The sequence below is a fragment of the Cololabis saira genome, chromosome 21 (genome assembly GCF_033807715.1).
Source record: "Cololabis saira isolate AMF1-May2022 chromosome 21, fColSai1.1, whole genome shotgun sequence".
NCBI lineage: Eukaryota > Metazoa > Chordata > Actinopteri > Beloniformes > Belonidae > Cololabis > Cololabis saira.
In genome coordinates, this window is record NC_084607.1 from 38631641 (window position 1) to 38654291 (window position 22651).

Consider the following 22651-nt stretch of genomic DNA (forward strand, 5'->3'; position numbering starts at 1 on the left):
TCGGAGATCCGGTACCGGGTTTGTAACAGACAGATTTCGGTGAAAATCTCGGAGGGTGAAGCTGATCAGACCTGGGACGTACCCCAGAAATCCCTGCTCCCAAAGCGGGCGGGAACCAGGTCAATCGGACCCCGCTTGGGGAACCAGGAAGTCGGGCTGGAGCAGCGCGCATCACCGCGGCTTTAACCGGGGAATGTGGACGGTTACGACCGGCCGGGACCGGAGGAGCCCACATGGACTGGTAGGAGGGGCTCCCGGGGAAAGACCAGCGGCATTTCAGCCGGATCTGCCCCGGGGATGCGGCGATCGGACCCCGCAACCCCACGGCAGCTGCATCCTCAGTTCCCGACATGCAAAACACACACGCGCTGCAGAACACACACACAAGTGTGCTTATTTAAAAATATAGCGGGAGCAAAACTTAGTTTGATTGTATTTTATTTCACTTTACACATCAAGCAAATCCTTAAAAGTCTTTATCTTCTGTTTCCGCATTAAACAGCTCAGTGGATGGTCTCATTCAAACCGCAACTCAAGGCTTCACCCGCCAATTATCAATGAGATGTTTCTTTGAAGTTACAGTCTGGCGATGCCAGTGACTCCTAGGAAGAGACTAGGTGGCAACCAAGAATAGTTTGGTCGACGACTGGAGAGACAGTTGACAGCTCGGGACAGTATGGGTTAGCACTCCAGCCTGTATCTTTCGCGAGGAAGAACCCAATCAAGCTACGGAAAGCCCTAATGAGTTATACCCCCAGGAGATCCCGAGAGGGGGGGAGGATGAGATCTCCAATCGGACGGACCCAAGGTTAATGACCCCAGCAAACGAACTGACTATGAGTATAACATGCATTTGCGGCAAGCTGTGCAAGAACCAACGTGGCCTGAAAATCCATCAGGCCAGGATGAAATGTTTGGCGCGGGAGAGCGAGGTGCAACGCACAGGTCCTGGACCTGGTGAGACGCAGGAGGAGCCCGGACAGGAGACACCCCACAGTCCCCAGTCCCTCCCCGTACCACAGTCTCCCAAGCCAAGCAGAGTAGTTCCACAGCAGCGGATTAAGTGGCCCCCAGCAAGCAGACGGAGTGAGTGGCTGCAGTTTGACGAGGACGTGTCCAACATCATTCGAGCCATAGCCAAAGGGGATGCTGACAGCAGACTCCTAGCAATGACCACCATCATTGTTAGTTATGGCTCCGAAAGATTTGGCCATGAACCGCAGGGCCGCCAAGATACATCAGCTGCGACAGGAGCTCAGAACCCTCAAGAAGCAGTTCAAGTGCGCTGCTGAAGAGGAGAAGCAACCATTGGCAGAACTGCGCAACATCCTGCGGAAGAAGCTGACAACCCTCCGCAGAGCAGAATGGCACAGGAGGCGGGGAAGAGAGAGAGCGAGGAAGCGAGCGGCCTTCATTGCCAACCCCTTCCGGTTCACAAAACAACTGCTTGGGGACAAGCGCAGTGGCCGACTCAAGTGCTCAAGGGAGGAAGTGAATCGCTTCCTCGAAAACACCTTGAGTGACCCACTGAGAGAAGAAGATCTGGGACCCAACAAAGCTCTTATCAGCCCTGCATTACCAACAGCAGAGTTCAGGCTGACGGAGCCTAGCCTAAAGGAAGTTGAAGAGGTGGTCAAGGCAGCCCGTTCAGCATCTTCCCCAGGCCCAAGTGGTGTACCCTACCTTGTCTACAAGCGCTGTCCAGAGCTCCTCCGGCACCTGTGGAAGACTTTGAAGGTAATCTGGCGAAGGGGGAAAGTGGCCGACCAGTGGAGGTGTGCAGAGGGGGTTTGGATTCCCAAGGAGGAGGACTCGAAAAACATCAACCAGTTTCGGACAATCTCACTATTGAGTGTGGAAGGGAAGGTGTTCTTCAGCATCATCTCCAGAAGACTGACTGAGTTTCTCCTCAAGAACAACTACATTGACACCTCAGTGCAGAAGGGTGGGATTCCTGGAGGTCCCGGCTGCTTAGAGCACACTGGTGTAGTTACACAACTCATCAGAGAGGCCCGTGAGAACAGAGGCGACCTAGCTGTGTTGTGGTTGGACCTGACTAACGCCTACGGGTCCATCCCACACAAACTAGTTGAGCTCACATTACACCTCCACCATGTTCCCAGCAAGATCAAAGACCTGATCCTGGATTATTATAACAATTTCAGGCTCAGGTTCACTTCAGGGTCAGAAACATCCGACTGGCACCGCCTTGGGAAAGGAATAATAACAGGGTGCACCATCTCTGTTACCCTTTTCGCACTGGCGATGAACACGTTGGTCAAGGCAGCTGAGGTGGAATGCAGAGGGCCTCTGTCCAGATCAGGTGTTCGTCAGCCCCCAATAAGAGCCTACATGGATGATCTTACCATAACAACTACATCAGTGCCAGGGAGCAGGTGGATCTTGCAAGGACTGGACAGACCCATCACATGGGCTAGAATGAGTTTCAAACCCTCCAAGTCAAGGTCCATGGTACTGAAGAGGGGGAAGGTAATTGACAAGTTCCGGTTCTCAATCTCAGGAACTGCAATCCCAACCACCACGGAGCAACCAATCAAGAGCTTGGGGAAACTCTTTGACTCTAGCCTTAGAGACTCCGCTGCCATCCAGAAGTCTGGCGAAGACCTTGGAGCGTGGCTCACCAAGGTGGACAAGTCCGGCCTGCCAGGTAGATTTAAAGCCTGGATCTACCAGCACTCCATCCTGCCAAGAGTCCTGTGGCCTCTCCTCATCTATGCAGTCCCAGTATCAACCGTGGAATCCCTCGAAAGGAAGATCAGCAGCTTTCTCCGGAAGTGGCTAGGCCTTCCACGCAGCCTCAACAGCGCTGCCCTGTATGGGTCTAGCAACACCCTGCAGCTACCTTTCAGTGGGCTCACTGAGGAATTTAAGGTAGCACGCACCAGAGAAGCCCTACAGTACAGGGATTCCAGGGACTGCAAGGTAGCATCAGCTGGGATTGAAGTGAGGACGGGTAGGAAGTGGAGGGCTGAGAAGGCAGTGGAGGTGGCAGAGTCTCGCCTAAGGCAGAAGGCACTGGTGGGGGTCTTGGCAACAGGAAGGGCAGGCTTGGGCTACTTCCCAAAGTCCAAAGTCAGCCAGGCCCGAGGCAAGGAGAGGCACCATCTACTCCAGGAAGAGGTCCGAGCAGGTGTGGAGGAAGAGTGAGTGAGCAGGGCGGTGGGACTCCGGCAGCAGGGAGCATGGACAAGGTGGGAGAGCACGTTGCAGCGCAAAGTCACCTGGTCCAACATCATGCAGGCAGACTTCCATCGCGTTCGGTTCCTTGTGCAGGCAGTCTACGATGCTCTCCCAAGTCCAGCAAACCTCCATGTGTGGGGGAAGAGCGAAACACCTTCCTGCCCCCTTTGCTCCGGAAGAGGCTCCCTAGAACACCTCCTCAGCAGCTGTCCAAGGGCCCTGGCCGATGGCCGCTATCGATGGCGCCACGATCAGGTGCTCAAAGCAGTTGCAGATAGCATAGCCTCAGCTATCAGCACCAGCAAACAACACCATGCTCCAAAGAAGGAAATCCCCTTTGTCAAAGCTGGAGAGAGACCCGTCAAAGGCCCACAGACAGCATCAGGACTCCTACATACAGCCCCTGATTGGCAGCTGCACGTCGACCTCAGGAAACAGCTGAGGTTCCCCCAGCACATTGTTACAACATCTCTCCGGCCAGACATGATCATCACCTCCGAAGAGTCAAAACACCTGATCATGCTGGAGCTGACAGTGCCCTGGGAAGAGCGGATCGAGGAAGCCAACGAGAGGAAACGTGCAAAATACCAGGAGTTGGTGGAGGAGTGTAGGGGAAGGGGCTGGAGAACATACTATGAGCCCATAGAAGTCGGCTGTCGAGGCTTCGCGGGACGCTCGCTCTGCAAAGCCCTAGGTCGCTTGGGCATTGCAGGAGCAGCAAAGAAGAGGGCCATTAAATCCACAAGTGAGGCTGCAGAGAAAGCCACAAGGTGGTTGTGGCTAAAGAGGGCAGATCCGTGGGTTGCTGCTGGGACGCAAGCCGGGAGCTGATCACCCCCGGCTGGGTCACCTAGGAGAGGGTGTCTGATGTTGCGAGACCCGAAACACCCGATGACCCTAGGATACATCACTGAAGATGTGTCCCAGTGCATCCAGGAGATGTTTCTTTGAAGTTTCATCAGGGTCCAGTTTTTCCTTGAACTCTTTTTCAAACATGAGCAACGAGAGGCTCCTCAGTCTCTCTGTGAGCGTTGTCGCTCTGATGGCTCTGATCCTGTTGACGACTGGAAAAAAAAGGCTCCACGGAGCAACTTGTAACAGGCAATGCTATCAGAATACGATGCAAACAGTTAATCTTGGATAAAACATCTTTGTCGCAGGAGTCTAAGGGCCCGATTTACTAAGATCCTAAATAAAGAGTACTAAATTGCGTGTGCACTGAAAAAGTTTGCGCGTGCTGTTGTTGTGTGTTTTGCGGGTGATCAACTAAGATTGCGTGCGCAATTGATAACAGGTGCAAACTGCAGTATTTAAATGAGGTGTTGCGCGTCTTACGGTTTGCGAGCGCAAACTTTGCGCCATGGAGAGTCTGGATGGAAAGCAGGATATAGTCGCAAGCGCAAAATTTAATTTGACGCGGTGGATTTACAAATATTAGTGGAAGAGGCAAATAAACACATTCATGAACTACAGCAAAGACATTTAAACATTACCAAAAGAAACGCAATATCGGAGAAAATCTGTGATAGAATAAATGCAGTTGGTAAGACAAAAAGAACGGCAGATGAGGTTAAAACAGAGTCGGCGGCAGAACAGATCTAATTGGGGGGAACATAATAACCAGCGATGTAAATGCTTAATATGAGTTTGCCATCAACGATCACAGCAAACCAGTTTCAATTACACAACATACTGCAAAATCTCTTTTTAATACACACACACACACACAAGTATATTGTGCACCCAAACTGCAAAAAAACAAAAAACAACGACGTACAGGCCACGTCTCTCCCTCCCTCCCTCGCCCTCTCCATCTCTCTCTCATACAACGCATACACATAAAAATGTGAACGGTGAATCTCCAAATTTAATTTGACGAAATTAGACAAACCCAAACATTCCACATTTGCGTAATAATAAACGCCAAGGCTGGCGCCATGAAGTCAATTAAATGCATGTCTCACCTTTAGAAGAGTTGCACATCTTAATTTTCCTATTTCACCATAGATCACACTTTGGGAAGCCTTCTTTATATTTTAGCGTTATTTCCGCGTAGATAAGAGTGAGTTTGATGCTCCTTAACAAGTTTTGTCCGCGGATCAACATCAACCCAGCTCCCCCAACCCCTTGCTCCCTGATTGGCTGATTTATGGTTCCGGGTCACACCAACGCAGAAACGACGGCGTAGGGTACGCGGCGACGAACACCGCACCGCGACCGCCGTCGATTTAACGCAGAACCATAATTCAGGCGAAGCTGCAGTCTGTCTGCGCTGATCACAGACACACCGGGTCGCAGCGGATTTGGTCATGATGTTTAACCTGTGTTTTGTGATTAATAAGCACGGGTTTTAATTAAATGTAATTTACAAAGGATGATTTCACGTTCAATAAGATAAGTAATCAATAAAATACAAAGTTTGGCACAAAGGCTTGGCCTGCTTGTGGGCGAGTGGAGGGGGGCACATTAAAAGAAGGTGGCAAGATATAAGGCGAAGAACTAAAGAAAAAGTGGCCTTTAATAAAACTTGTGCAACCATTTTTAAAATAGCATGCAGCAGAATAAAGACTCTCTCTCTGCGTATTCTTTGATTTTGGATGTCGCCTCCTTGCCACAATAACATCAGCAGCAGATTAGCACCTTCCTTTCGAACGTATTAAATACAGACGCAATCACAATACGCGCAATTACTTTCAGGCTTGGTAAATCTCATTGCGCGTGGTAAATGGACCAATTTGCATCTTCCCCTCCCAGTATTTAGCGATTTCTGGCGGGTACGCCCCATATTGATTATTCATCAGGGCAAAAGTACTAAATGAATTGCGTGTGCTATTTTGCGCATTTGAGAGGCGCAGTCCTCTTTGCACGCTGTTAGTAGATCAGCTGGCACTTTGGTTTGCGGGTGCTGTCAAGTTTGCACACGTTTTTACACATGCAAACCTTTAGTAAATCAGGCCCTAAGACTTCAATAATGGACGGGAACTCATGTCCGCCATCCACCCTCCATTTGATGAGTTGTACGTCCAGGTGCCGCGACACATCGCCTGACGAGGGATTTTTACATGCGAAAATAAGATTTTTTATTTTGAATTATTTTGAACATCATGATTACATACTAATAGCCTAGATTTAGAATATAACATTAGTAAGACTATAACAAAAACAAAAAAAAATGCATCAAATTTTTGGGTGTGCCAGCTGTCTCTGTGGGTGGCACTGGCACACCCGTGGCTACGCCACTGGTCCACTCCATCATAATATTGTCTCAGTTTTCAGATGCACTGAGAAAGTCTCTCCAGTAGTCCCACAGGTGAGAGCCGATTCCCAGCAGCTCCCAGCAGCTCCCAGCAGCTCCCAGCAGCTCCCAGCAGCTCCCAGCAGCTCCCAGCAGCTCCCAGCAGCTCCCAGCAGCTCCCAGCAGCCCCCAAACCTCTGCAGCGACACAGTTTCTGTTATCTAAAGCTGGGATTCACGCTTACGGCAAAGCAGATGAATAAAATTAGAATATAGCACATTTTTTATCATTCATTTGTGGGAGCTTTCGGGTCTTTCTCAATACTTGCACAAAAACCTAAACAGGAACTTTGACCCTGTATAGGATTATGCAGGTGTAGAACATGGATGGACAGATGGATTCAACCACTAATCCTTTAAGGTCTGTCAAACAGCTATTGTCCATCCATTCCTGGTGTTTGAGGGGCGCCAAACCATCATTTTTCCTCGGGCACCAAAATGGCCTGAGCTCTGTTGAATCAAGTATCCAACCTGTTGGTTTTCTGAGCTTGACAGTGTTTGATAACAGGCATTTAAGTTGACATCTCTATAATGTTTAGATGACTTTTGTGGTGAACTGGAGCTATGAGGACACTGAACACCACTTAAGAAATTATATGAACACCAAACAGTCTCATTTTCATAACAAAAATGTCCCCCGACAAGGCTCCACCCTAAAGAGCTGATTTGTCAAGTACTATATGAGAAAGCTTGTCAGAGAAAGATATTCTTTTATTAGTGGGGTCCAATTCTGCAAAAAATCTAAATGATTAGGGGTGGGTTGAAAATATCGATATATCAATATTTTATCGATATACATGTGTAGGAACGATTATCGATACATAAATAAAAGTAACGATTTAAAAAAAAAATTATAATAATAATTTTGTAACCCGATTTTTTTCCCCATTTCACCCCCCAGTGCTCCTACCTAAGTCAGTCCTGGGCGTTGCTCCCTCTACCAACCCTGGGAGTTCCTAACTGAGCTCAGGTCTTCTCCTTAACCTGAGAAGTGAACAGCAGCTTCTTTTCACCAGACAGGGTGGGGCTTGTCCAGCCGGACGTAGCGCCCGGAAGGATCACGTTATTCCGGCGAGGAATAACGTGAGAATCCCTTCCATTGCCAAAGCAAAATTGGAATTGTAACTAGAATGTCGATATCGAATCGTATCGGAAATCGTATCGACTTGGGACCAAGTGTATGGAAATGGTATGGTATCGGGAGGTCAGTGATGATACCCAGCTCTAGCTATGATAGCCTGATAAGGTCCAACCACTGTGCTCTCTGACAACTGGAATAGCTCATCGATGACTTGAGCAGGTGATGGAAGGACGTGTTATTTGTACCTGGTGATGGCGGCAAACATGGTGGTGACTGAAGGAAGGCACACTTTGAGAGGGTTCAGCTGACATGTCACTACCCGCTCCAAGTTAAGACTCTGCAGGTACTCCAGACCTGACAACACAAAGAGATTCAGGATTTAGTTCATCATCTCCCAGTGATGCCAAAATAGGACCCCACCCATGACGCGTCCCATAACCCTCAACTCATCATTACCTGAGTGTATTTGAACAAGCACGAGTGTTAACATGTTAATGTGCCATTACACATATAGTTTAGACATGTCTGTCCGAGAATTTACCATATCAGCAAGACGTCTGCGCCAGCATAATCACAGGGCTGCAGCCCGGTCCCCAGACAAGGGGCTTTCATCTGGGATCAAGTGTTGGATACATGTGAAACATATTGTTGCTGGTATCATCGATGGAATCAGCCATCGTTGAAAAACATCTTTATTAATTAGAACTTTAAACATTCCAACAAATTGGACATGAATTATAGCTGAATTAAAGGAGCTTGAGGCCGGATTGAGGCAGGATTTATGAAAAAAATTCGTATACGTTTTAAGTTTTCTAGTAATAATGTCAGATGAAGCGTTCCAAACCCAAAAGAATGAGCCCTCTAGTGTATCTCTCCGTTGCCTTGAACAGGCTGTGTGCTGCAAAATGTGCTGCAATTCGGGCCCAAATTTCCCGCGCTGGGCTGCGGATGTGACGTCACATGACGCTGCATGCGCGTTCTCCCCGTTCTCCCGTTGGCTTCGCTGTTGGCTGCAGTACCCCCGATGGCCGTCGTGGTGAAGGGTGGTGCTAGAGAGTCTCATTTCTTAAAAGGAGCCTCATGCTCCTTTAAGTATAATAATAATAATAATAATAATAATAATAATGACGATGATAATGATAATAAATATGAACAAAAAAGACCATCCAGGACCTGGCATTTGATTAAGTAAAGAACAAAAGAGTGATCTTGTTTCTCTGCGCTAAGAATAATTATGGTCTGTCTTAACCTAAACTTTGAAATATTGAGGATTCATCAGCTCAAATAAATTTTAAAAAGCACATGTATCATCTTAATTTTCTATTTTCTATCTGTGTATCTTTTAGTTTTCAATTGCCCGTCTTCAACTTTTCCCCGACCATATCCATCACCTCCATCGTCCTGCTGCATCTTTGTGCATATGGGCCAACAATGTCTTAGTATTTATTACATATATAGCTTTTACATTTTTAAATGCTACAAAATTGTGTTGAAATATTTATTTTCAAAGTGCAATAATAATTCTAACCAGCCCGACCCGGATATCATGGACCGTGGTCAACCGCTCAGTTCAGATCAGCCAGCGGTATCTGGTATCTTCTTTATGGTTTTGCCCTGATGTTGGATGATTTGCTGCCGTTTCAGAAGTTAAATAGTGACAGCACTCACCTTTCTTCATGTCGGCCTCCAATATGGCTCTGTGTCTGAAGATAAGTGTGTAAAACACCGCCTGACAGGCAGCATAAAAGGGGCCGTGCTGACTGATGTCACAACAGACTTGTTTTCCACTGTTGTCCTGGCCGTCAATGTAGTGATGGATCCAAGAAACAAGTAGGTCCAGACAGGCCCGGACAGTGCTGGTGGGCAGGAGACACAAAGAAGGTGGACAATAGATTACAACGGGTGGATAATCAGGAATATACTTAGCTTTCCGTTGCTTTGCAGTTTTAAAGAAGAAAGTACACATCAACTCACAGCAGGGGGATGAACTTGGCTCGGGCAAGAAAACTTCCCAGGTATCCAACGGCAGCCTGACGGATGACTGGAGGTTCAGACGGGTTCTGGAGGATCTTCCACAAGTGATCCAGGAAGGCCTCTGCCAGGGCCTGAGACAAACCATGCACAAACTAAGTACATTCAGGCCTCCAAAAGCTGCTCATCTCACAAACAGTAAAAAAATTCAAAATAAATACATTAATGACCTTTATGAGAAAGAAATATAACCAACGGCACATGTCTGTTGCCACAAGGCAATTCCTGAAAATGTATGTCTGAATAGCTTTATCAAACTTGCAAATTTCATTTTTTTTAACAGCCATAGTTTGAGACTATAATTAATTTAAATGTGATGCAAAATGAATCATTTCTGGTCATCATTTTGTCACAAGAGAGAGCAACCAATACATATCCTGCATGTACAGTGTCTTGCGAAAGTATTTGCCCCCCTTGACCTTTTGCCACATTTAGCTTCAAATATAAAGATATAAAACTGTAATTTTTTGTGAGGAATCAACAACAAGTGGGACACAATCATGAAGTGGAACGAAATTTATTGGATATTTCAAACTTTTTTAACAAATAAAAAACTGAAAAATTGGGCGTGCAAAATTATTCAGCCCCCTTAAGTTAATACTTTGTAGCGCCACCTTTTGCTGCGATTACAGCTGTAAGTTTCTTGGGGTTTGTCTCTTATCAGTTTTGCACATCGAGAGACTGACATTTTTGCCCATTCCTCCTTGCAAAACAGCTGGAGCTCAGTGAGGTTGGATGGAGAGCGTTTGTGACCAGCAGTTTTCAGTTCTTTCCACAAATTCTCCATTGGATTCAGGTCTGGACTTTGACTTGGCCATTCTAACACCTGGATATGTTTTTTTGCGTACCATTCCATTGTAGATTTTGCTTTATGTTTTGGATCATTGTCTTGTTGGAAGACAAATCTCCGTCCCAGTCTCAGGTCTTTTGCAGACTCCATCAGGTTTTCTTCCAGAATGGTCCTGTATTTGGCTCCATCCATCTTCCCATCAATGTTAACCATCTTCCCTGTCCCTGATGAAGAAAAGCAGGCCCAAACCATGATGCTGCCACCACCATGTTTGACAGTGGGGATGGTGTGTTGAGGGGGATGAGCTGTGTTGCTTTTACGCCAAACATAACGTCTTGCATTGTTGCCAAAAAGTTTGATTTTGGTCTGATCTGACCAGAGCACCTTCTTCCACATGTTTGGTGTCTCTCCCAGGTGGCTTGTGGCAAACTTTAAACAATACTTTATATGGATATCTTTAATAAATGGCTTTCTTTTTGCCACTCTTCCATAAAGGTCAGAATTGTGCAGTATACGACTAATTGTTGTCGTATGGACAGAAGCCGTTTCCGAATTCGGACACTACCGCACTATATGCTACATACTGCAAAGTATGCACTGAATACTGCCTACTAAATGAACGAATCAGTACGCTGCTCCAGCAGACCGTTCACACAGCAGTGTGCTACAGTGTATCCCAGAATGCATCTCGCACCAAAACGTCCGCGAAAGTTGAGATTTAAAAGCAGACTAGAAGCTGTTGTAATTCCAGCTGTAGCGCTGTTAATATGCCACTTTATTACGTTTTAACATCTTTTCAGGCTTAAAAGTAACCGTTAAGATCCCCACCCTGGGCTCAGTTTATCCAAATAACGCCTGTTAAGAAATTTTATACGATGTTCCGGGGATCAAATGAGCCGCCGGTCCGGCCGCATCAGCAGCTCACGGCCGGAGAACAGACGTGATCGCTGGGTCAACCCACGGCGCCGTCCCGGGGAGAAACTGCAGCTCTGTGGAGAATTACCGCTGGCTGAAATAAACCATTTAGGAAGATAAATGTTGGTTTAACAGATGAAATCTAACAGTTGTATCTGTCACGTTAGTTTGTCTGAATATAAAGTGAAGCTTCATGTTTTTACTAGATAGATAGATAGATAGATAGATAGATAGATAGATAGATAGATAGATAGATAGATAGATAGATAGATAGATAGATAGATAGATAGATAGATAGATAGATAGATAGATAGATAGATAGATAGATAGATAGATAGATAGATAGATAGATAGATAGATAGATAGATAGATAGATAGATAGATAGATAGATAGATAGATAGATAGATAGATAGATCTTTATTCATTTATCTAGTAAAAAAAGAAAACATGAAGCTTCACTTTATATTCAGACAAAACTACAAACTACAGACAAAACAAAGCTACAACTGTTAGATAAATATATATATATATATATATATATATATATATATATATATATATCCTGTACTCGAGTTGTAAAGAAAAATCAGGGGGGGTGGTGGATTTTATCATATGGGGAGAGATATTTTGTGCTGATTACAAATAATATGATATATTACAAATAATAGCACTGACCAAAACACGTTCAGAAATACTGCAGGAATGTCTCATTTTAGTAAAAATGGAGCCGAGGACGAGGCCTGGGCAGCGGACACATGTGGCTGGAGGCAGGCTGGAAGCTCTGGAGGGGCTGCACTGAAAACCGACCTGTCTGTCTTAAAATTAAAAAAGTGTTTTAAAATCCAGCAAAGTGTTTGAAAATATCTCAAAGTGGTTGAAAGTATTTCAAAGTGTCTCAACACTTAAATGTTGTAATAGCAGTGATACCACATTCATTGATGAAATAACATAAGGGATGGAAAGGGATTTTAATAAATGTATTAAAATGAACATATCAGTCTATTGAATTTCATTTTATTTTAATATTAACAAAGTTCTTCTGCTCTCTGTCGAGTCGCTCTCTCTGCATCTATTTATTTCAGCTCCCGGACAAATTCTCTGTCAAAACACAGCAATGAAAAGTAGTTATTTCATGAAAATACCACGAACTACCGATATATAACATTGTCAAACACTTAAATCACCTTAGTTTACCTAGCAAGCACGCTAAGATAACTAACAGAAACCTAAAAACCTATTAAAAACGTTACGTTATCGCTTTGTATTAACGTTATTAGGACAAATATGCCAAGTTCTACATTCATTACAAATGGGCAACGTAGCTTTGTCACAATTTTTAATCGTTGTCCTTACACTAAATTGAATTTAAAAAGTTATATATTAAAGTTACTTACATTTATATTCCTCCTTCTCCCTCTCCACGGTGCAACTAGTCTTTTCTGCCTTCACATCACATCACTGTCCGGTTGCAGCTGTTTTCTCAATAAAACTTTGAGGAAAAAAAAGAAAAAAGCGCTGCCCGGCCGAGGCCGCATTGCATTCTGGGATATAGTAAGCGAGGTAGGCTGGTCTGATGCATGCTGCGGATTTTTTTCCAAATCAGTAAAACATCCGGGTATTTTTCGCACACTGCAGATTTCCTTCTGTTCACATACAGCATACTACTTACTACACTTTGGCCAAATCAGTATACAAATTCGGAAACGGCCAGAGTCTCCCACCTCAGTTGTAGGTGACCTCTGACCTCTGCAGTTCATCCAGAGTGATCATGACCCCTGAAGCTCATCCAGAGTGATCCTGGGCCTTTTTATTTGTTAAAAAAGTTTGAAATATCCAATAAATTTCGTCCCACTTCCTGATTGTGTCCTGCACTGAGCTCAGGTCTCCACCCTACTTGAACACGGGGAGAACATGCAAACTCCACACAGAAAGGCCCTTTCCAACCCCCCCCCCCCAGGGTGCTGAAGTCATGGGGGAACTAACAAGCACTTCAGCACCCACAGCGTCCCCGGCATCAAACCCAGGACCTTCTAGCTGTGAGACCGCTGCACTACCAGCTGCACCTTTCATTTCTTACAGTTTAATCAAGATAAGACTTGTGGACCTGAGTGGTTCTCCGGACGATTCCGGGTGGGCTGGGGTGTGGGCCTGGAGCTTCTGCATCGGGGGGCTGGCCCCTGCCTGGGTGGGCGGTGGCCCCTGCCTGGGTGGGCTGTGCCGGGCCTCCGGTGGGGCGGGGGAGTGGTGAGAGAATGATTGTCCACGTCTTTGTCACTGGGTGTATGTTGGTGTATCTGTGTGAATGGGTGTCCGTTGTCCAGCCTGGGTTTGGGACTCCTTGCTGTTGGGCTTGTCCGAGTGGCTCCTTGTCGGGGGATTCCCTCGCTCCGTGTCCGTCTCTGCTTCCCCCCCGCTGCCCTTGCGGGTGCCGGACGGGTGCCGGCCCGCCAGCGTGGACGGTCGGGGTGGCCCGTCTCTCCGGGGGGGCCCCGTCTCTCCGGGGGGGCTGGCCTCTCACCGGGTGGGGGGTCTGGAGGGCGTGGACCTCTTGGCTCCGCGATCAGCCTGGTGGCTGGTACTCGGCTGGGTCCTGGTCCGTTGCCGTGAGCTTCCTGGCTCCCTCCTCCACTGTAGTTGCAGTTCAGGTAAAACCTTGTTTTCACTTTGCACACACACACTTACACAGACATACACACCTGCTCACTCACCTACACACTCACCCCACAGTTTCAGGGACAGATAATCGCAGTATCCTAGTCCTGATTCAGTTTTAGAGACCTGGAATGGTTGCTGTTTGTGTCTCTGCCTGTTCCCGTTTCAGTTTGTTTGTTTTCTCTTTTGCAGATTCCGAAGGCTTGTGTGCCCGTTGTGTGTGTTTTCCTGCATTTCTCTAATGTCAGACTTGTCAGACTTGGGCTTTTTAAGCAAACATTTGAAACCTACGACATCACTGACTCTGTGATGGACCTGCATTGTTAATTACAGGATTTTAAAAAGAAAACTCCCCCACACCTTCTTCTCACCGTACTAGTGTTTATTGGGCCAACGTTTCGGTCATAGACCTTTTTCAAGGCGTCGTGTGTGGGAGTTTTCTTTTTAAATTGGCTGCAGCTTTCCTCATCCGACGAACCTTTCTGCATATCCGGTGCGCTAAAAGTTTTCTACTTCGAATGACAGAATTTTAAAAGGTGAAAGTTAAGGGAGATGTAAATACCAAAACAATTACATCTTTAACATTAAAATTGGGCTCCAATGTCATATCATTAAAATGTGTCACTTCTACTGGATAGAAACCTTGACAACACAAGTGACAACAGTTTGATCTTTTGCCATCATATGTTATACTTAATGTTCAGAATACTGACCAGTCTGAAGCTGCAGAGGTAAAAGAGTAGAAACTGGACATGAGAAGAAGCATGTGTTGGTAGAATCAGCTTATCAAACACGCTCAACAAATCTTTGTACAACTCCTTCGTCTTTTCCACATGAAACGAGCCTAAGAGAGAGAACAAAGCAGCTGATGAAAACCATTTAACATGCTTCAGAAAAACTATTTTTCTTTTTGTAAGATGCTAACATGTTAAAGCTCGTAATCTAATTTGTTTTACAAATGTGAGTGGGGAAAAAGATATGCGCGCACGCACGCACGCACGCACTTAATAATGTGATAATTCGTGGTGTCTTACCCGCCCGGTCCTCCAACACGACTTTATCGTGTGCATATATATTAATGGTTAATACCATGTTGGTAAGAACCTAAGGCATATATATATATATATATATATATATATATGCATTTTTGATATAAAATATATATGATATATTTTTTAATATATCACTTTTTTTTCCACACGCACACATAACACAAGTAAACACAAAATGCAGTTTTTAAATGAAGGTTTTTATTATTAATGGGAAAGAAAAATCCAAACCTACATGGCCCTGTGTGAAAAGGTGATTCCCCCTAAACCTAATAACTGGTTGTTCTCTCAGCAGCAACAACTGCAATCAAGCGTTTGCCATAACTGGCAATGAGTCTTTTCCAGCTGTGGAGGAATTCTGGCCCACTCATCTTTGCAGAATTGTTGTAATTCAGCCACATTGGAGGGTTTTCTAGCAGGAACCTCCTTTTTAAGGTGATGCCTCAGCATCTCAATGGGATTCAGGTCTGGACTTTGACTAGGCCACTCCAAAGTCTTCATTTACTTCAAAGTCAGTCTTCATCAGCGGCCCTCTTCCCACCCTGGGCCGCGGCGAACAGCACTTAAGTCGCCTCCTTCACCTCCACTTCTGGCTCCAGGCTGTCTGCGGTATCCACGGTTTTCATTCCATTGACAATTTTAGACCCCGTCCACACGTAGCCGGATATCTGCGGATATCTGCTAAACCGGAGATATTTTCCTACGTTTTGATCATCCACACGAAAACGCAAATAAACGAATGTTTAAAAAAAACTCCGGGCAAAGTGAAGATTTTTGAAAACTCTGTTTATGTAGATGCGTGTAGACACACACAACTGGAGTTTTGCGTTTTCGAACGTCACATTATGCGCCAAAACAACAACAAATCTGCTCTGACGTGCGACTTTTGTTTACTACAGAACTACAGATGATCCAGCATCTGTTCTCCAAGCTATTTATTAAATAAATGGTCTCTGCTCTTGACCACCGCTTACTGCGTTACACCGACACAGAGCCTACGCCGTAGGGTACGCGGCGACGCGCACCCTACGCCGTACCCTACGGCGTAGGGCCCGCGGAGCCGCGGAGCCCCCGCGGAGCCGCGCGGAGGTGCAGCTTCCCCGGGAGCCGCAGATGATCTACAGGTTAGAATGCTTATGAATGTGGTCGAAAACGCAGATCTTCGGTTATGTGTGGAAGGGTTTTTTTTTTAAAACGATGTAATGTGGATGCAAATTTTTATAAACGGAGGGGGGGAAATATTCGTTTTTAAAAATACCCGGCTACGTGTGGACGGGGTCTTAATCTATTTTGGAACCGCCCTTCATTCTACCGGCACGACGGGCTTCACCCGAGCAAGCTAGGCAGCCGCATGCTTATAACAAACATACAGCGCACTGTACACACTATTGATTACATACAGGACACCCATGCTTGACTATTTACATGCCACACCCACTCCCCCGTGCCACCAGTGCCTTCTTCTTCTCCTCCTTCCCTCGGTGAATCACTCCCCCTACAGGCCCCTGCTGTCACTACACCCCTTGCCGTCTGTGAATCGCTCCTCCTACAGGCCCCTGCTGTCATTACACCCCTTGCCGTCGGTCTCCCAATTGATACCATTGTAACTGTCAGACCTCTCCGTTCCCATGCCACTTTCAAAGCAATAATTAAATATAAAAATAGCCCCCCCTACATTTCTCCACCTCAGCTTGCACACCGATCCGCCTGGTCCACGGAGCCACGCCCCCCTCCCCGCACAGACTGCCACATCAATCCTGTCAATCACAGTGTACTCTCTCCCCTGCCCAAAGCAGCTGCATACACACCACTCACCTGTCTCAAACTCTGTCTTCTCAATATCAGATCACTAACCAATAAGGCCCTTCTCATCTCCGATCTCATCACCGACAAAATTCTGGACATTTTCTGCCTCACAGAGACGTGGCAACAGCCGAATGATTTCACCCAGTTAAATGCAACCACCCCACCCGGCTTTTCCTTTTTTAGTAAACCCCGCGCCACTGGGAGGGGGGGGGGGGCCTGGCTCTCATCTACCGTAAAAACATAAAAGTCACTGCTTTCACTGTCCCCCAACACTCCTCTTTTGAATGCCTAGCTGTAAAACTCTCTGGACCCAAACCCATCATCATTGTTACCATCTACAGACCACCAAAACCCTCCGCTGTTTTCCTCACTGAATTCTCATCACTGTTAACATCTGTATGCACAATGTCCCCTACTGTTATCCTCCATGGCAATTTCAACATTCATATTGACGACCCATCCTGCACCCTGGCAAACGACTTCACATCCCTCCTGAACTGCCTTGGTATCACACAACACGTCAACCTCTCAACACATAACAAAGGTCACATTCTCAACTTAATCTGCTGCACGGACATCACTCCCGCCAACCTCACTATCATGGACTTCCCCATCTCGGACCACAAAGCTATACTTTATGACATCCATACCCAACTGCACAAAGTCAAAGAACAACGGATCATCTCCTTCAGAAACATCGAACACATCAACCCCACAGATCTCTCTTCCCTTATCAGCTCCTTCCCCAATCCCCCCTAATCCTCCTCCCCTGCTGATCTGGTAAACCACTACAATAACTGTCTCTCCTCCTCCCTCACTGCCCTGGCTCCACTGAAAACCCGCTCAGTTTCATTTACTCACTCTGCCCCCTGGTTCATCCCTGACCTCCACCAGCTCAAAACCACAGGCCGTCGACTGGAGCGACTCTACAAAAGGACCGGACTCACTGTGCACAGCCAAATGTACTCCGATCGCCTTCACTACTACAAGAATGCACTTAATACTGCCAAATCATCATATTACTCCAACCTCATTAATTCTGCCACAGGAAACAATAGAGCCCTTTTCTCAACTGTCAACCACTTACTTCAGCCTCCAAAAACCCTCCCTCCAGACATCTCCACCGACCAGTGCACCGCCTTCCTGGACTTCTTCAGCTCCAAAATCAACATCATACACCATCAACTGGCCTCAACAAGCACTTCCACAAATGACCCACCCTGGATAACTACCACCAACCAACCTCTCTCCAGCTCTCTCACCAATTTCACTCCGGTATCAGAACACACCATCTCAGAACTCATCCGTAAAGCCAAAACCACCAGTGTTGGGGGTAACGCGTTACAAAAGTAACGCAATTACAGTAATGTATTACTATTTGCTGTAACGCAGTAATATAACGCATTACTAATACATTTTCGGTAATATTTTACTCGTTACAATCTAAGTAACGCGCGTTACAACGCATTTTAACCCGTTTAGCTGTTGTTTTTTAAAGAATTCACCAACACCGCGTCCGCGAGACATCCCGACAACAGAAAAAAGCGTTGGGAACGCGGCGCGGCGGAACGTAGCGCCGCTGGACACTGTTTGTGTGGGGACTGTTCAGGGAGCAGAGCCGGCAGGGAAAAGTCAACAGTGCGGCGTGTCCGCGTGTAACTTAAATCTACCATGGTCTCAGCGTTAGGGCTTGGCCAAGTGAGGCTTTATGAATATATGGGCTTTATACATTTATTAAATATATATGAGCGCTGAGTCGGCGAGGAGCTGCACGAGCCGGGCTCACAGTCAGTCGCGCTGTGAGAGCGGATTTATGGTTCCGCGTTAAATCGACGCAGAGCTTTCGCCGTAGGGTACGCAGTAGTCGCGTAACCCACGGCGTATGGCCTGCGTTGGTGTAACGCGGAACCATAAATCAGCCTTAAACCACACCTGCAGCCCATCAGGAGGAGAGGTTAAAACAGCTGCGAGTTGTTGATTTCTGGTTCGTTTTGTTAACTCTGAGAGCTTTATTGGTTTGTTTGTTAGCTTGCTGGTGTTTTTTTTCTCTCTGGGAGTTATTTATGAAGAAGTTCTGAGTTCCGTGTGAGCAGTATTCGAGTTGAGGGGGGATGAGGGGTGATGTGATGGCACCCCCCCTGAAATTAAAACGGTCCAAATCACCCCCCCCTGAAATAAAAACAGTCCAAATCATCTCCCCTGAAATAAAAACGGTCCAAATCATCTCCCCTGAAATAAAAACAGTCCAAATCATCTCCCCTGAAATAAAAACGGTCCAAATCATCTCCCCTGAAATAAAAACGGTCCAAATCATCCCCCCTGAAATTAAAACGGTCCAAATCACCCCCCCCCCCTGAAATAAAAACAGTCCAAATCATCTCCCCTGAAATAAAAACGGTCCAAATCATCCCCCCTGAAACAAAAACAGTCCAAATCATCCCCCCTGAAATAAAAACGGTCCAAATCATCCCCCCTAAAATAAAAACGGTCCAAATCATCCCCCCCTGAAATAAAAACGGTCCAAATCATCCCCCTAAAATAAAAACGGTCCAAATCATCCCCCCTAAAATAAAAACGGTCCAAATCCTCCCCCCTAAAATAAAAACGGTCCAAATCATCTCCCCTGAAATAAAAACGGTCCAAATCATCCCCCCTGAAATAAAAACGGTCCAAATCATCCCCCCTAAAATAAAAACGGTCCAAATCATCCCCCCCTGAAATAAAAACGGTCCAAATCATCCCCCCTGAAATAAAAACAGTCCAAATCATCCCCCCCTGAAATAAAAACGGTCCAAATCATCCCCCCTGAAATAAAAACGGTCCAAATCATCCCCCCTGAAATAAAAACGGTCCAAATCATCCCCCCTGTAAAACTGCCATCCCTCCTTTCCATCCCTTATGTCATTTCATCAATGAATGTGTTTTTACTGCTATTTCAACATTTAGAGTCATCACCAGAAAAATAACACCAGAAAAATAACTTATTTGACAATTTTCACCTGTTTCACGTAAATTTTCACTTGAAATAAGTAGAAAAATCTGCCAGTGGGACAAGATTTATCTTTTTTTGCTATTTTGTTGAAAGTAACTCAAAAGTAATACACAAGTAGTGTAACGCATTACAATTCAGATATAGTAATATTGTAATGTAACTAATTACTTTCAAATGACAGTAACTAGTAATATATAATGTATTATATTTTGGATGTAACTTGCCCAACACTGAAAACCACCACCGGTCAGCTTGATCCCCTCCCCACCCTGCTTGTCAAAGCATGTCTGCCATCCATCTCCCCCATGATTACCGAAATAATTAACTCTTCCCTCACCACTGGAACTGTTCCCCCAATCCTCAAACTAGCTGCCATCACACCCACCCTAAAAAAACCCGGTGCAGACCCATCCGACCTCAATCATTACAGGCCCATCTCCAACCTTCCCTTCATCTCCAAAACTCTGGAAAGGGTGGTTGCAGCACAATTACAGTCCCACCTCAATTCAAATAACCTCCACGAACCCTTCCAATCTGGTTTCCGCCCCAATCACAGCACTGAAACAGCCCTGGTTAAAATCACTGACGACCTCCTCCGTGCAGCTGACTCCGGCCTACTCACCATCCTCATCCTCCTGGACCTCAGCGCAGCTTTCGACACCATTTCTCACTCAATACTCCTGGACCGCCTGGCTGGCATTGGGATCACTGGTGTTGCACTCTCCTGGCTTTCATCATACCTCACTGACCGTCAACAGTTTGTCCAACTACGGAACCATAAATCTGGGGGCACGGGTGTTACAATGGGTGTCCCCCAGGGGTCAGTATTGGGTCCACTTCTCTTCACCATCTACCTCCTACCCCTAGGTTCAATTCTCCGTCATCATGGGGTCCATTTTCACACCTACGCCGATGACACACAGATATATATATCCTCCAAACCCACCGCTGCCATTCCTCCCAATTCCCTCACCACCTGCCTGCACGACATCAATACCTGGATGAGCAATAACTTCCTAAAACTCAACGGCAATAAAACTGAGGCTCTTCTCATCGGCTCCAAATCCACCCTCACCAAGTCACAACCCTCTCCCGCCCTTCCCATCATCATCATCATCGACGGCTTCCTGGTACCCTTTTCCCCCCACGTCAAGAGCCTCGGTGTCATTCTGGACAGCACACTCTCATTTGCAACCCACATTCACAACATCACCCGGACTGCATTCTTCCACCTCCGCAACATCTCCAGACTCCGTCCAGCACTGTCCCAATCCAGCACCGAAATCCTGGTCCACTCATTCATCACATCCCGTATCGATTACTGCAACGCCCTCCTCACTGGCCTCCCAACCAAACTCACCGACAAACTACAACTCATTCAGAACTCGGCCGCCCGGATCATCACCCGCACCAAGTCATCTGACCACATCACCCCCGTTCTTATCCAACTCCACTGGCTCCCAGTCCAATACCGCATCATCTACAAAAACCTCCTCCTCACCCACAAACTCCCTCCCCCCACACATAAAACAAATAGACTCCATCACCACATTCAAAACGCAACTCAAAACTCACCTGTTCAAACTTGCCCATTCACTCTGACCGGACATCACGCACTACTTCTCACCAGTTCATTTGTTTACTGTTGTGTTATTTGTATTGCTGCTTTTACGGATGTTTTATTGTATTTTTAAATTGTATTTCTTGTTTTTATCCTGTAAGGTGACCTTGGGTGACGTGAAAGGCGCCTCGAAATAAAATGAATTATTATTATTATTATTTAGTTTTTCTGAAGCCATTCAGAGCTGGACTTGATGGTGTGATTTGGATCATTGTCCTGCTGCAGAACCCAAGTGGCTTCAGCTTGAGGTCAGGAACAGATGGCCGGACATTCTCCTTCAGGATGTTTTGGTAGACAGCAGAATTCATGGTTCCATTTACCACAGCAAGTCTTCCAGGTCCTGAAGCAGCAGAGCAGCCCAGACCATCACACCACCACCACCATGTTTTACTGTTGCTAAGATGTTCCTTTTCTGAAATGCTGTTACTTTTACACCAGATGTAATGGGACATACACCTTCCAAAAAGTTCAACTTTTCTCGTCAGTCCACAGAGTATTTCCCCAAAAGTCTTGGATCATCAAGATGTTTTCTGTCAAAACTGAGACGAGCCTTTATGTTCTTTTTGCTCAGCAGTGGTTTAGGTCTTGGAACTCTGCCATGCAGCCATTTCTGCCCCGTCTCTTTCTTAAGGTGGAGTCATGAACACTGACCTTAACTGAGGCAGGTGAGGCCTGCAAGTCTCTGGATGTTGTTCTGGGTCTTTTCTGACCTTAATGGAGCAGGTGATCCTGCAGGTCTCTGGATGTTGTTCTGGGTCTTTACTGACCTTAATTGAGCAGGTGAGGCCTGCAGGTCTCTGGATGTTGTTCTGGGTCTTTTCTGACCTTAATGGAGCAGGTGATCCTGCAGGTCTCTGGATGTTGTTCTGGGTCTTTTCTGACCTTAATTGAGGCAGGTCAGGCCTGCAGGTCTCTGGATGTTGTTCTGGGTCTTTACTGACCTTAATTGAGGCAGGTGAGGCCTGCAGGTCTCTGGATGTTGTTCTGGGTCTTTTCTGACCTTAATTGAGGCAGGTCAGGCCTGCAGGTCTCTGGATGTTGTTCTGGGTCATTAATGACCTTAATTGAGGCAGGTGAGGCCTGTAGGTCTCTGGATGTTGTTCTGGGTCTTTTCTGACTCTTGGATGAGTTGTCGCTGCTCTTGGGGTCATTTTGGTCGGTTCCTCCTGGGAAGGTTCACCACTGTTCCATGTTTTCTCCATTTGTGGATAAACGCTC

The 22651-nt window shown here is 46.2% G+C and overlaps 1 protein-coding gene across 2 annotated transcripts in view; it reads right to left on the reverse strand.

The window, feature by feature from the left end:
* The window catches only part of rrn3 (RRN3 homolog, RNA polymerase I transcription factor), an 84326-nt gene that overhangs the window by 30324 nt on the left and 31351 nt on the right, over window positions 1-22651 (reverse strand). For both annotated transcript variants that reach the window (XM_061712524.1, XM_061712525.1), the window contains exons 11-14: window positions 14679-14809; window positions 9551-9681; window positions 9245-9432; window positions 7822-7930 (exon numbers count right to left, since the gene is read on the reverse strand). In XM_061712524.1, the coding sequence (XP_061568508.1) occupies window positions 7822-7930; window positions 9245-9432; window positions 9551-9681; window positions 14679-14809 (559 nt within the window). The remainder of the gene's footprint in view (window positions 1-7821; window positions 7931-9244; window positions 9433-9550; window positions 9682-14678; window positions 14810-22651) is intronic.